The sequence below is a fragment of the Pteronotus mesoamericanus genome, unplaced genomic scaffold (assembly GCF_021234165.1).
Source record: "Pteronotus mesoamericanus isolate MK-2021 breed Mesoamerican mustached bat unplaced genomic scaffold, CSHL_Meso_final contig_101, whole genome shotgun sequence".
Lineage (NCBI taxonomy): Eukaryota > Metazoa > Chordata > Mammalia > Chiroptera > Mormoopidae > Pteronotus > Pteronotus mesoamericanus.
In genome coordinates, this window is record NW_026555001.1 from 23,624,589 (window position 1) to 23,640,284 (window position 15,696).

The window sequence follows — 15,696 nt, forward strand, 5'->3', positions numbered from 1 at the left end:
AGCAAAAGAGCAAAATTACAAGTGATTTTGTTGTTGTTGTTGTTAAGCATGAAATTGAATGTGACAAAACATGCGTGCTGATTTTTGTGTTTGAATATCTAATTAAGCAACTTTTTTAAAAACTCAATTTTCTTTCACCTTTGGTGCCATAATATTTAAGCGACGATTTCATAATACCCTATACTCACAATTTAAAAACGGTGCGTAAAATGCTATACTAAGCTCTGAGAGTCACGACCTGGTGAGGCCCGGGCCCTGCCGTGAGGGCCCTCAGAGCCCAGTGGGGCACGCAGACCTGGATGTGGTCAGCGCGTTAGGCTGTGCTGCTGGTAAAACGTGAAGTGATTTCTTTCTCATGAAGCCAATTAAATCTAACTTAGGTGATTGGACACCTTCTTTGTAGTCCCCATGTCTGCTGGCTCCCGCAATAATGTTGTCCAGACTGGAGCAGATTTACAGGTGTTTCAGAAACTGACTCATAACCCCTTAGTGGGGTTTGTAATTAAAGCTGCGGTTGGCACTAAGTACAAACAAAAAAGACACCAGACTGCAGATTAAGATGGGAAATAGCAGAATGTATCACACCACAGATACGGCTTATTGTTTCATGAAGCTTTTGCTTGCTTTTTATGTAGGTATCTACATTGTGATATTACTAAGCTTTGATATGTAGTGTGTTTCTTACTATGGGTCTTAGGCAGAAGAGTTTGGGAGCCGCTGGGTCAACTGACAGCCCCTGACTACGTGCGTCTTGGAGGCACACATTCCGGCAGCCAGTACAGACTGCATACTGGTGTCTTTTGGTTCCTTTACATTTATATCCTAAGCCACCTTCTTCTTTCAGCCGCCCCCCTCCCTCTCCCCTCACTCCTGCCACCTGTCTGGACTTCTTTTAACCGGTGACCCGTGCTGTCCCTCAGCCCTCAGTCCCAGGAGCCACCTCTGACCATATCCCACATTCAGCACCAGCCAGCTAGTCGAGTCATTTGGAAGCTGAACGTCCCCAGAGCTGGCAGTAACGTGTCACGCACTTCCATTGCCATTAGAACTGACCAAGGGAAGCTTCTGCAACACACAGGTTTCTTCGTTTCTGCCCCCCAGTTCCAGTGCCCTCCCTAGTCCCACAGAGTGAGTGAGTTGATCTAACAAGGGCTCAGGAATTTGAAGCTTTGACATGCGCTTAGTTGATTTCAATACTGGTGGTCTAGAAAAATCACACTTAAGGAAAATAGTGCTCCAGAGCAGAGACTTGAAACTGGTTCACTCATGTGCCTAGAGGACTGAAAATAGCCTGGTTCTCCTCTGGCACACTTGGTCTGCCTGGGCTGCCACAGCAAAGCGCTACAGGCAGAGCACCTTACAAACAACGGAAATTTATTGCCCTCAGTTCTGGAGGCTGTACGTCCAAGCTCAGGGAGGCTGTACGTCCAAGCTCGTGGCTACCTTTGGGGGAGGGCTTTCTTCCTGGCTCACAGCTGGGGCCTTCTTCCCGTGCCGTCATGTGGTGGGAGGGACAAGGGGCCTCTGGAACCTCTGTATAGGGCACTGAGCTTGGGAATGAGGGCTCCACCCACCTGCTAACACCCTTACCTTTGGGGGTTAGGCTTTCCATATATGAATATCGAGGGAGGACACAATGTTCCACCCATAGCACTTGATACTGAAAAATTTTTTACCGTAATTTGAAATGGTTACAAAGGACGTTGTAGTTTTAAATAATGACATTTCAAGTAAAACTGTATGTAGCTCTATTTGTATTCAGGGCAATCTACATTAAGATAATGATTTGCGATATACCAGTAGCCCTTTAGAGCAAGCACATCTTTTCTTCTACTTGATTTTTTAGAGGAGAGGTAGGGCAGGAGAGAGAGAGACAGACAGACATCAGTTTTGTTGTTCTACTTCATTGGTTGATTCTTCTATGTGCCCTGATCCAGGATTGGACCCACAACGTTTGTGTATGGGAACAATATGCTAACCTGTTGAGCTACACATCCAGGGCCAAAACAAGCACATCTTTAGCAGTTAGAAAGGTTCCATCTTTTCTTTTTCTACTTTGTTTCTTTTGTTGAAGAGAAATAAAACCAGACTCTAGTTTTATTTGTGATACCTACTGTAGCAGGGAAGAGAATCCACGTCAACTGGGTCTGACTTCGCTAAAACAAAGGGCAGGAGACTTTATACATGCCCGGTGTGCCCAAGGAAAGGCCCCGGTGGGCACTATGGGGGAGGGGGGCGGGGGGCCTGTCCCTGTGGGTGGGCCTTCTGGGTTTGCTAACTGGCATTCAGCTGGAAGACGAGCTTCTTATACCTTTGTGATGGAAGATGTGCAAGTTGGAGCGAGGCGCTTGCATTTCAAAGCTACGCTTCTAGTCCCTAGGCAGACAGTTCTGGGTGGGGAAGCTTCACGTCTCACAGGGGCAGAGAAAGGATTTGCGATCGCCAGCTTTCTGCAGTGACTGCTCTGCGAGGCAGCAGGGCCTGTTGGCCTGTCACTGGGTTTTGGAGGAACAGTCTGTGCTCCTGGCGTCCTTGGGCCTGCTCAGGTGTTTGAAAAGGGGCTGCGGTCATTCTAATGGCCTTTGACGGCTAGAGGTCACCCTAGGACTTGGTCACGTCTCTTAGTGAAGAAGTTCAGACAGAGTTGTTTTGTGTTGAGAGTTTTTGCAGTTCCCTGTCATATAATTTTGTCATAATGAGATGCTTTTGTGTTTAAAAGTCTTCTTTCTCTACATCAAAATAATTGCATTAATAGAAACTAACATTTACAGTTTTTCTTATGACCATGGGACTCTAATAGTTTTTATTAGGACTCTGCATTGAGTTCTTGTTTAAATTACTGCATTATACATTAGACCAGAACAACATAGAGGCGTTATAATTTTTGATGAATATGTATTAATTATAAAAATACAATTCTGTTTAAAATGTACATCTTAATGAGGTGGGTGGAGCTTTAAACAGTTTTTAATTAGTTTATGTGTCCTTGGATGGCTGTCACTTATTGCTAGATTGAGACTGCATTCAACATCCATTCCTTCCATTTCATATTTTTATGAATATGAATATTTAAAAGCCTTGTTCACATAAGTGGGTGGGGGAGGAGTTTTGTCATAGTCGTGCCATTCAAGTCTTTGAATGCCCTCCAAGCTCAGCCAAAAATCACAGAGCGGGCTATTGTTAAAAATGATTTTTAATGATTTATCAGCTGACATCTCAATTAGATTGTTCATAAATTTTTTTGAAAGTGAAGAATTGAAAGCTGTGTGATGTGCACAAAGAAATTTGCTGTGCGGTTGTTGGAATCCTTTCATATGCCGGTGTTTTGAATTGTCCGTTTGTTTGGTGTCCCCAAGCCTGCTGGACTCCAGGATGGTGTGTCCAAGTCAGACGCAGGAGGAACGCGGGGCAGGCCTTCCCAGTGTCCGTAGAGGCAGGGTCCTTGTGAAAGGGAAGTGCAGAGAGAACAGATTCGAACCCTGACTTCCGGCATGTTCTCAAGAAGATCAGTTTCAGGAAAGAGTGTTTAGGGAAGGTGAAAACTCAGAGACCAGTTCCCTTAACACTATCTGCGTCTGCGTGCTCTTTGGAAAGACTGTGTGTGCAGGTGGCGCGCATGCCTCTTGGAAGACCACAGTCCTGAAGGAGAATGTGTAGTTCCCACCACGACGCCATGGTGACCCCAGGCCTCCTTTGCATCCCGTCTCCTGTGGGATGGTGTTGTCTAAACACACAGACCTTCCTTCCCTGTGCCCTGAGGCTTCTCTTTACCCCAAAATAGCCACTTTCCAGGGAGACTGGAGGGGACGAGGGGCCAGCTTTTCCTGGGTTGAGAAGGAGCCATGGGGGATAAACTCCCGATCTCTTTTAAAAACAATTCTTCCTCTTTTTCCAGATACAGTCCTAGCTGTTCTCTGTACCCAGTCCTCCACGCCCTCGAGACTCCTTGAGGGAGTAGCCACTGTTTTCGGTGGGAAGGTACTACATCCCTTGGGTGTTTGGGGGCACACGGAAAGGCCAAAGGTCACAGCCTTAGAGCTGCCTCTTTTATAAAAGCCTCGGTTTGAGTTGTCATGCTGCCCTTTCTGCCTGGAACCTGTCCCACCCGCTCTTCCCCATGAACACTTGCTCCTCCTCCCAGTCCTGACCGCGGTGCCCCCACCTTGGTAAAGACTTGCTTGCCTTTATACGACAGCCATTTTTCTAGGTGCGCCCACATAGTTGTTTTATATTTCTGTTGCATTTTATGAATGTTTATTTTTGTGTTTGGGTTCCCCATTAGGATGTATAGTCTTTAAAGGTAGGGATTATGTCTTAATTTACCTTTGTACCCCCTGTGCTAAGACCAGGCCTCGCGTGTGGCAAGGGTTAAAATATTTGTGCTTAAAGGAGGTTTTAAGATGAAAAACTAGTGTGAGGTCTTAAAAGGAAACCAAGTTGAGTGGATATCTAGACATCCTTTATTAGTCAAAGAAACGTTTTTCGATCTCCAAATTAACTGTGATGTTAAAAAATAATGTGAACAAAATGATGCTGCTCATGATTTTCCCCTTGTCCTGTGCTGTTGCAATGCAAGCAGTAGGCAAACCCGCATTTTCCCACCTGACTCTCTGGGTAGCAGCTGCGTTTTCTGAAGTCACCTGCTATTTCCTAAATATCAGTCTTATCTTCAAAGTCATGCTATGTTTGCTTTAAAAAGGGAACAAAAAGTATCTGCTTAGCAAGGCTGCTCAGCCTTGCAGTGCCTGCCCACGATGAAAATTGTCTTGGTGGGTTTTCGGGGAAGCCATTAGCGGGGAGCGATCGGACTGATTGTGTCACTCTTCTGCTTACGCCCCCTCCCCTCCGCATTCCCAGGCTTGAGAATGAGGAAGGACAGTCCCATCAGCCTGACACGCGGGCCCTCCGGTGCTGCGGTGCTGCCGCTGCTTGTCTCCCCCTCCCTCCCTGCCCGGCCTTCTGCCCTCTGCACTCCAGCCAGGCTGACTCCATGGTCCCCACTGGCCCCTCTGACCTGGTGACCTCCTGGAAGTCTTTCTGTGTCTTCATGCCCACTCACTCCTGAGGATGCCTGTTAGAAAGCCCCTTCAGTACACCTTTCCTGGCGCCCAGCCCCTCACTTCTACTGGGACAAGGATGCCTCCCAAGGCCTTCCGAGGCAGCTCGTATTTACCCTGTTGTTATTTTGTAATGATCATGCGCCTCTGCGTTTCCAGCCAGACTTTGACATGCCCTGGGGCAGGGACCTGATCTAATTTTCTGTGTCACCAGCACCGAGCCCAAGGCAAATGAATGGCGTACGCTCCGTGGATGTCTATCGCGTGAATAAACTGAAAGTCATCGCTAGCTTAACGTCCTTTTGCCTCTTCCTCCGTGACATCTGATTACCACGGATTGTCCTGTTGGCATACATCTGGTGCCATTTATTCTGTGTCAGGTCCTTTACAATGTCTTGAGGAGTGAATTCTGCAATTTTAATCTCGTAGGGCCTTTGTTACAAGAACAGGCTATTGCAGAGTCGCTGATACATTGGAGTCATTTGGCACATTCTGGAGACAGGTTTCTAGGGATGTGTTGAGAACGTGTCATTTCATTGTACTTTTAAAGGTTCTTTTTCCCCTCCACATTGATTGGAGTTGTTCGGTAATTTAGCAGCTATTTTCTGTTTGTCTGCAATGTGCTAGACATTAGATTAGGTGCTAGCAGTATGGAGACTTAAAAGTCCAGTTTCTACCCAGAAGGATCTCATTGTTTAGTCAGGGAGATATACAAATAACCACAGGGTTTTAGTGCCCTGCGATGTGTCCTTTGATGTGTGCTTTGAGCAAAGCGCCTTAGGAAGGCGCGGAGGGGGCAGGGTGTCCCTGGGGCCGAGAGAAGTCAGGGACGGATGGCTCTGGAGGGGTGAACTCTGACCCGACCCTGGAAGGACAGGGAAAGGGAGGCTTGAGAAAGGACATTTTATTTTTTCTCAAGAGCCCTGTAGTTTTATGTATTTCTTTGCCATGAGATTCTCCTATGGTGTAGTTTTAAATGGGAACCGAGTAAGACTTTTCCATGTAATTGTCCTCAGTGTGTCAGGTGGCCTCTGAGTTCCCGGGGTTCAGATGGCACAGCCCGTCCGGCACTCAGGACCACTTGCAATTTATCTCAGTTCTTTCCGACCTCAGCTCTTGAACGTTATAGGTCAGAGGATCAGTAAGCTACGACGGCCTACAGGCCAAGTTCAGCTGGCCGCCTGTTCTCATACCGCCCTTAGCTAAGGCTGGTTTTTAGGTCTTTATACAGGATTGTGAAAACTGACCAACCAACCAATCAAAAGAATGTGTGACAGAGACCTGCAAAGCCTAACGTATTTCCTATGGGGCCCTTTCCACCCCTGCCCTGTCCAAACTGAAGTGCTCACTGGGGCTATACCTGCACCCAAGTGCCCCACCTCTGCCACTCTGCCTTTGCCCCTTCTGTTTTTCAGAATGCTGTCATTTGTCCATCATAGAATCAATGAATCGGGCATTGTTATGTAGGAGCCACCATTCTGGGTTCTGGGAAGGTAACAGTGACAGACAGTAAGCAAATAGAAATTGAATATGTCTGTTGTGAAGAAATAAAAATAATGCCCAGTTAGGAGAAAGTCCTGAGGGAAGCACAGGGACCAGGCGTGAGGATTTCTGGGGGAACATTTCCATCAGAGGGACCAGCGATGGAAAGGCGCTGAGGGGCGCAGGGAGGCCAGTGGGCTGGGAGTCGGGGGACAGTGTGGGGGAGGGGGTGTAGGCTTAGGCAGGCAGGCGAGGTGAAGAGCAGGTCCCGTAGGGCCTAATAGGGTGTTGGAGATGAGGTTTTATTTTCGTGAATTGGGAAGCCATTAAATAGATGGAAGTAGAGGAGCGATACAATCAGATTTCCCTTCTAAAAAATATCACTCTGGTCCTAGGGAATGGCTGGAGTAACCAGCTAACCCCAGAATCACAGTGGTTTAACAGAGCCAAGGTTCACACTCCCTCATTCTCCCATTCCAATGAGAGGCGGCAAAGAGGTCTGTACCACAGAGTCACTTAGGTCCAGGCCAGCGGCTGCCCTGCTGTCTGGGACCTGCCCCCCTCCCTCCTCAGCTGCCATGGCTGGGAGGGAAGAGAGACAGGATAACAGAATATGTGGGTTACTTATCGCATTGACTCAGAAATGACACATCGCCTTGGTTCCAATTTCATGGGCTGGAATGTGGCTACCCACGGGGGGCCTGTGTTTGGTGATGACCACGTCGGGAGGCCAGTTAGAGCCACGGCAGCGCGTGAGAGGCAGCAGTGGCTTAGGGTCGACTGGTGGGGAGGTGATGGGAATTGGGTAGAGTCTGGGTGTGCCTTGAAGGCTCAGGCAGTACGACTGGCAGCTGTCATGGGTGACTCCTTAACTTTTTCCCCTTCCCACCATTTTATCTTCTACACTGAAGGTGAGTTCTTTGAGCCTGCCTCCTATTTTTATCTCAATTCTCCATAGGGCCTGGGAAATAGATGCTCACTCCCTATTTATTGAATGACAGAACAATTTAGCCACTTAGCTTTCAAAATCCACATTTTTTTAATAGCAATTGCAAATTGTTGTCAGCGAATAGTTTTTAAAAATCTCTCAATTGGTTATTATTATAATGATGTGTATAAATGACATGTTCATTCATGGGCTTCAAAAAAAAACGGCTAAGAAGAAAAGCACCTTGTGGTTACTGGGGTTAGTGAAAAAATTGGTATTTTCCATTCTACATTTTGTCAGTTTTACTCTCTTTTACTTCCTCCTTGTTCCATCATACAAGAATTCAAAGAAAATAAGTCTACTAGCTGTAAATTCACTGTTAAACTTATACTTCTTAAACTTACCCTCTGCTCTTTCAGCAATAAACCTGTTTTACAAAGTAAAGAGGTGAAAAGCTGAAACGCCCAATGAGGTAAAAGCCCTTGTATCTTTTATCACAATATTAGTCTGGGTCCTGGAGATCCCAGCTCTCTTGGGGATTTTAACTTAGGGCTGTATTTGTTTATACTCTACGTTCTTGATAAGTGTCAGGTAATTTAGTTATTTTGAAATATCATTAAAAATAAGGAAAAATTTTCTGATGACGCTGGTGATGAGGTAAAAAATTTAAACTCCGAAAATTGTCACTCAGCTCTAGGCCCAACAGCGCCTCCTGTGAAAGCACAGACGTCGGTGTGGGCCTGGGCTCAGCAATGCCGAGCAGAGCCTACGTGTCCGGAGGGAGGTGGGCTCTGTGCTGAGATGTTAGAGCAGAGGACTTGCCCAGGGACTGGCTGTGGGGGCTGCAGAAGCCGGTGAGTCCAGGATGTCTCAGTTGACACGTGACTAGGAATCTGTCTCGCAAAGGAGAGAGAAGAGCATTTCATTGAGACAACAAGATACGTAGTGACACAGATGAATAATGGAAGGCCTGTGGGTCCGGAGCTTAGGGCGTGGGTCACAATTATACTGTGAGGCTAGAGGGTTAACTTGGGACCAGCTTGTGTAAGTCCTTGAGTGCCATGCTAAGGAATTTGGGAAGTTGAAGAAAGGTTTCCTAAAGGGGAATTACATGACAAATTTATTAGGAAGATAAAAAACTTAACAGGTGGAAGACGGCCTGTGTATTATATTAGTTGGTCAAACTGCAATCCAGCTTCCATTTAATGAGCATTTACTATGGGTAAGACTTTTTGCTGATTGTTTTATGTTGTACCTCATTTGGTTTCTTATGAACCATTCCAGGGATGGTTAACAATGACAAGTCAAACTCTGGACAATGAAGATCACAGCTGGACCTATCCAAGGGCATCGAGACCTGTCATTTCTCCCAGGACCCTGAGTCCTGCACATGACAAGGGCTGCCCTGCCCTCCTTTCTTGCCAGTCTGTTGTCGAAACTCTCCCATGCTCCATAATAGGCTAGGAGAATAGGAACGGTCCAGCTGGTATACCCACATAACTCCCTAAGCCCCTGTTTCTTGGGAGGACAAATGTAAGTGAATAGAAAGGAGGGGTTCCCTCCAATATATCCTCATTTGTCCTTTCTTCTGTTCAGCGTTCAGCCGGCGTGCCCTCTGTCACACACTGTTGGGACCTCTGAGGAGGCAGGAATGACCAGGTGGGAGCTGTGCCATGTGCAGTGAGAGGGGACACCGGTGCAATAGCAGAGGGATCTGAACACTGGCTTTTACTCCTCTCACACATATGGTGAACCCAAGCCCATCGCTTAGTCCCCCGGGCTCAGTCTCCCCATGCACATTGTAGGGGACGGAGGTCTGTTGAACTAAAACCGAGTTCTGGTGTCTTATATTCTTCAGCCACAGAGGGAACGTGCAGTTTATTTGTGTAGAAAAAGTCAGTAACATAACTGTACTTGCCAGTCAGTGGTAGCGTCTGATTTTGTTTAATGCCACTGGGCGGGGGTGGAGGAGCGTGGAGGGTAGCAGTCCGCCGAGAAGCGGGGCTGCAGAGCTTGTTTTGAAGCTACATTTGCAAAGCAAACACGTAGTTACAAGTCATTGGAAGTAGTGCTTTCCCAAAGACGCCTTTACCAATATCTACATGGGATTAAGAGAATGTTAGCCGTCTGCGCTGTAGAGGCTCATTAGGGTGACTCCAGGGGAGCAGACGGAAACGGAGGTGGGGGAGAGGTTTGCCCCTGCCGTGGTCACTGGTGCCGTGTCTCGAGGCCTGTGCTTGCTTTCAGAAGAATCAGAGACGTATGGTGACCAGTGTGAAGAAACTTTTATGGGGACTGTGAGATTCTGTTTTAGGACTATCTGTTGTTGTTTTTAAAAATCAACCAAAGGTCTTTTTTAAGGCTGTGGTAAAGCCATTCAGTATCCAAAGCAGCACAAACCACAGGTGCGCTGAGGCCCCGGAATGGCCGGGAGCAGGTGGGCGGTGCCTCCGGCAGCAGGGGTCTAGTCGAGACTTCCTGTTGTGTTCTCGAGGCCAAATGAGCTTAGTATTTTTACTACTGTTAGAAAGATGTAGCCCCTGCATACCTAATGCAGTGGTGGTCAAACGTCAGAATTCAATGAAAAGTTGGTACATGAATGAGTAAATACAGAATTATTGAAGAAAATTTAGAAAGTTGAGAACACAATGGCTCATAATCCCAACATTTAAACATAATAGTCACTAATTTTTTCTGTGCATACAGTATGTGTGTGTATATATGTGTATGTATATACTTTTATACGTATATATACTTATACATACGTATATGCATGTATATATGTATATATTTTGTCTTCAGCCATATGCACAAATATAGTTCAGGTTTTAATATAAGCATGATATAGACAGTTTTTTGATTTCTGATTCCTAAAATTTAACATTTTATGATTAACAGTTTCCAAGTTTCTGTGTTGTTGTATGCTAATTTTAATGACTCTGTAATATTTTATTTAGTAATTTATTGTAAGCTAGTTATCACTTCTCTTAATATCAAACAATTAGATTGTTTTTGAAATTTTATTTTTATAGCTTTGTTCCAGTTAAATCTTCCTGCCTATACTCTCTTCTCCTTTCTCTTCCCTTATAATAAATGGTCAGATCTGGGAATTACGGTTGTAGAAATAACTCAGCATTTTTTGCACTATAACCGATACTCTACTTGAATACTAGTTTTATCATAACACTGCCTCCATTTGGGTATTAGCATTTTAAAAAATTTCTGTTTACTAATTTAATAGTGCAAATGGCATTTCACTGTGTTTGCTTCACAGACAAAAAGCTAGCATAACAAACATCCTACTCATCGGTTAAAGCTGCATGTATTAAAGTTGCACTTCTGTTCTCTCTTTCTCACTAATACCTCATTAAATACGCCGTATGTAATGGTGCAGGGCTGGTTTCTCTCACTGTGGTTCATTCCTTTCTTTTAAAGCTGTCTGTGGAAGCCCGTAAAGAGATGACTAGCAAGGCCATTAAGACAGTCAAACACTTTATTGAGAAGCCAAGGAAAAGGAGTTCCGAAGAAGACATTCAAGAAGCTGTTGAGTCTAAAGTGACCTACGCAGATGCCTTGAGTCATCTGGAGAAATCGCTCGCTCATCTGGAAACCCTGAACCATAGCTTCATTCTTTCCCTGAAAGACAGTGAACAGGTAATGAAACGAACGCTTCTGCTGTAAGCTCAGCTGCTCAGATAATATCAGCATTTTCTTTCCTTTACTCTTTAATGCTATGTTAGTAGTTCTGATAGGGTTTTCAGTATTGCAGATACCTTTGAAAATGGTCTTCAAGCCTTCATCCTTTTACCTCCTCATTATCACTTGATAGTCAATTCAGTTTCTTATTCTTTAAAGAGGATTCTAGGCCACTTCACACAGTTGACAGCCTGGGAGGAAGGAGCTGAGGAGAGGGGAGGGGAGGGAGAAGAGGGCCAAGCGGAACCCAGGATGGTGCCCGAGGAGAGGGAGGGTCGCCAGAGCCCAGCTGTGGTGAAGAGGGTGGTTGCCAGCCCACTCCTCGTGGGAGGGTGTTGTGCTTGCTGACTGAATACAGATAGATTTTTCCCCTGAATTTCCAGAAAAATTCAGAAATAACTACCGCTGCCTGTTTCAATAATTCTTTTTAATTGGTATACTCATCCCATTTTTGTGTTCTATGTTTTCAGTACAACTTTATTAAATTATTCCTAATTGGTTTCTCTTTGAGACCCCTGTGGCATCTCCAAGAGCCTCCTGAGGCGACCCAGGCGTACCACCTGCGGCAAGGTGCGGGGACCAGTGTGGCAGAGCCGCAGTGGGAAGCCCCCGTGGCTGTGGCAGCTCGCGGCGTGCGTGATCATGCGGGACAGCCGTGGGGTTTTTAGATAATCTTTCCCATGGCTGAAAAGTAGACAAATCAGTGAGTGAATGGTTTTCAAAAACAGTGTTTAGATATATAAATTTTTTTAATTAAAATTTAATTCTATGGTAAATGAACCTGGAAGTGACCACTAACCTCATCTTTTATTTTTCTAAGATCTTACATGTTTACTGAATTGTATTCTTACCTTGTAAAAAAAAAAAAATTCCTGACTAGAAGGATCATTCAGTGGAGAGGAGTTCAGATAGTGAACAACTGGAAGACTTCACAATGTATACGAGATTCATCAGTGCAAACCCCTTATAGAAAATTCAAAAGTTTGATAGCAATTTGATCTCATTCTGTATCTTTCAGTGCCTGTTGGCCTGTCTAATGAATAGCATTAAATAATGGTAAGAGGGAAATACAAGGCTTCTCAGGGAACCAATTGGCTTTACCAATTTTGACTTTATCCAGCTGCCATTTACAATGCTATAATCCGTAATTACAAGGACCAGGGTAAACATGAACTATTCAAGTGATTTATACTTATTAGTATAAGACTTTTCAATTAAAAAATTTAAATTTTAAAATTCTTGTTTTTTTAAATCAAACATATTACATTCAAATCGGAGAATTGTCATTACTGTCCTTGGAACATGTGTTGGCTTTCAATGAGTAGAAGGATGTGTGGGGGCCACGAAGATTAGTAACAAAATAGCTTGTTTGTTTCAACGAGACTGTGACTTCAAGGTTCCAAGTGGCGACCTGTGAATGCTGTTCAGTCAGATCATGGATGGTCCCTAATAGGAGACTCTTCCTGGTTCCTACATTGGACATTATTTGATTTAATTAAAGTCCTTTCATAGTAAATCCTAGAAATAAACTTTCAAGGTCACACATCTGTCCCTTGTAAGTTTAGGCCTTGATTTTTAACCTCTAATTACACCCCCTGTGGAAGAACAACTTAGAAGGTTAGTGGTTAGTGCCGTTTAAGATAAACACCTTCACCCCCTTCACCCTGTGGGGACTCAGTTCCTCTTGTCTCAGTAGGGAGACCAGTGAGTAAGTGCCCTGCCTGATGGCCAGACACTGTTTTCAGCCGTAAGTTTCAAGAGGGAGCCGGCAAAGCAGTTTCACAGGCCCGCTTCGGCTTCAGCGGTTGTCAAAGGGGACCCATCCCATTGCATGCCTACCCCTGCCTACCCTCCCCCTCTTCCTGTGCATTATCCTACAGGAAATCCCAGTCATCTTTTATTTTATCCATAAATATTACCATACCTATTTCTAAAAGATACGTTTAAACATATCCACAATATTCCCACAATCAAAAATGAAAAAAAACAAACCCCCCAAAACAAACTACTAGTAATTCTTCAGTATCATCAAATATCCAGTCAGTATCACATGGTGGTTTTGAAGGATGCAAAGGTATGTTCAGGATGACTCGTGAACTCTGAAGAACCCGGAGAGTGTTGCGAACATGAAGTGACCATATTCGGCATGCTGAACACCATCGTCTGTGTCCGATTGCTTGAATCATTTGTTGTCACATTAGTTTTGGCATGTATTATCAGAGGGGTGCAGGCCGGTGACATGGGAGTGGGGGAGAGGAGCTGCTTAGATTCTACTCCTCCCCCTGAATGGCAAGCTGTGCTGAGGGCTGGCTCTGTGACTCGGGCACATTAACATCTTCCATCTTCAATTTTCTTTTTGTTAAAACAGAGCTAATTAAACCCCCTTGAAGGATTATTATCAGCATTAACTTAGATAAACACACATACACTACCCAAGTCTAGTGGTTGATACTCAACAGATCGTACCCGTTAAGTGGCTGTGGCACGATAATAGTAATCGAGAAACTTCGCTAAGCGAGCATTGCCTCCTGCCCGACATCGTGCTGAAGGACTGGCTTTTATATGGTCTCATTCAGTGTTCGTATCGCCCCTCTTTTCACAAACCCAAGCCTACTGTCCTCACCTTAGGTTTATGGATCCTGAGCTGTGAGGTCACCAGGGCCCCCGTACCAGTGAGCGGCGCAGCACGGATTTGCCCTCCAGCCCGGGCGGCCGCGGGGCCCGGGCTCTTGCCAGCCAGCTCCCGCTCTTCGGTGCGGTTGCTGGCTGCCCTGTCTTTGCTCGGAGAACCTCCTAAATGTTTCACTATGTACATGGAGACACTTATTTTGTATTGGATAGCGAGGTGTTGAATACCGTGTTTTATTTTTCTTTTTTCAGGAAATACTGAAGAAATACAGTGACCTCTATGATCTGTCCCGGTCAGAAAAAGGGAAACTTCATGATCAAGCCGTGGCCATGTGTTTGGACGGTCAGCCTCTGGAGATGATTCGGCAGCTGCTGGAGGTGGCCGTGGGCCCCCTGGACCTCTCGCCCAAGGACATAGTGCAGAGCGCAGTGACGAAAATCGTTTCCGCACTGAGGTGAGTGGTCCAGTGGCCACCAAGCAAAACCCAAGGTGCTGTTCTGCCAGTCATGGTGCTCGTTCACGGTGAAACGTAATGCACGTAGAAGCGCTTCCTAAGAGGGACTGTGCAGAAGTGAGAGACAGATTATTAGATTCCCCAAAGTCTTATGTCTTGAGAATAAAGAACCATGAAAATATTTCATTATTGGTGTTGTTTGTCATATGTCAAGAAACTGGCTAATGTCAGGTTAGACACCTCTTCCCTCCAAATTATTCTTGACGTGAGGGAAAGGCCAAAATGGCATGTGAAACAGCTGAGTGTCAGGCGGGTGGTGACCTTAGGGTGGATTTTCAAATCTTGCTTTTCTACTTTCCCTTCATGTGTGGTGGGAGAACGGTCCCCAGAGGTTCTGAGGAAGTACATAGGCAAGGTTAACATGCACCGAAGAAGTTAGACTCAGCTAAATGTCTCAGGACATTAATCACCTGCCATGAATAGCAGAAACAACTAAAAACCCCACAATTGAGAAATCCTAACTTTATATCGATGTGCTCGTGTCTTTATGGGAATGTATCCAAAGGATTAGAAGAGAGGGGGAAGTTAAGCTAAGAAAATAATGAGGCATCAAGTGCTTTGTGTGAATAATGCAATTAGGCTGAAAGATTTAGTTGTGTTTAATTCATTCTCCTTTTAAGCATTCTTTGTAATTCTGTATTGCTCTTGAGGAACTTTTTGATTAAATGCATGTCAGTTTTCAGCAGCTGAACTGCAATCAAATGAGCCTTTATCAGTTTAATTACCCCAGCTTCATAGAGTTTTCACCGTAATGCTCTGAGGTATCCGGTGATTTTATATACATAGAGAGAGAAATAAAGTATGACACTTTTTAGGAATAATAAATGCCAAATTAATAAGCTTTGTTCTGTTGGTTTTGGTGGTGGTGGTGGTGGTTATAAGAACTACTTTCCTCTTTCAAATGATGAAAGAGACTTGATTGACACATTTTGTACCTTTTGATTCATAATTATTTTCCTATTATTTCTTAAATCAGGATTTTACGTGAAGCTCGCAAAAATATTTTGAAACATGCTTGATGAACTTAGTGTATCTACTAAAAATTGCACATTTTCATTAATTATTAAATTGAAATGACATGCAGTATTTTTACATTTATAGAATTCTGACATAAATTGTACTTCTCCCTCCTTCGCTGCACCCATTTCTACTGAAGATTTGATTTGGTTCTGATCTAATAAATACTATACTCAGCACACTGAAGACATTCATTAAATGTGAATTAAATCTTTTAGCAGCTGAAGGAAAGGGAACATCAGGAGCTCAACTACTTCTTTTTCCAAAGGAAAAGAAACTCCTATTGACAATATCAATAACATTTACCTTGGAGAAAGTTAATAAAATTTAGTAGGCATGAAATAATAAAGGCACAAAAATAACTGAATTCAGC

The 15,696-nt window shown here is 44.6% G+C and overlaps 1 protein-coding gene across 1 annotated transcript in view; it reads left to right on the plus strand.

The window, feature by feature from the left end:
• NBAS (NBAS subunit of NRZ tethering complex) overlaps positions 1-15,696 on the plus strand; it is a 264,240-nt gene that overhangs the window by 205,878 nt on the left and 42,666 nt on the right. The window contains exons 45-46 of the mRNA XM_054569493.1: positions 10,903-11,121; positions 14,044-14,246. Of these exons, the coding sequence (XP_054425468.1) occupies positions 10,903-11,121; positions 14,044-14,246 (422 nt within the window). The remainder of the gene's footprint in view (positions 1-10,902; positions 11,122-14,043; positions 14,247-15,696) is intronic.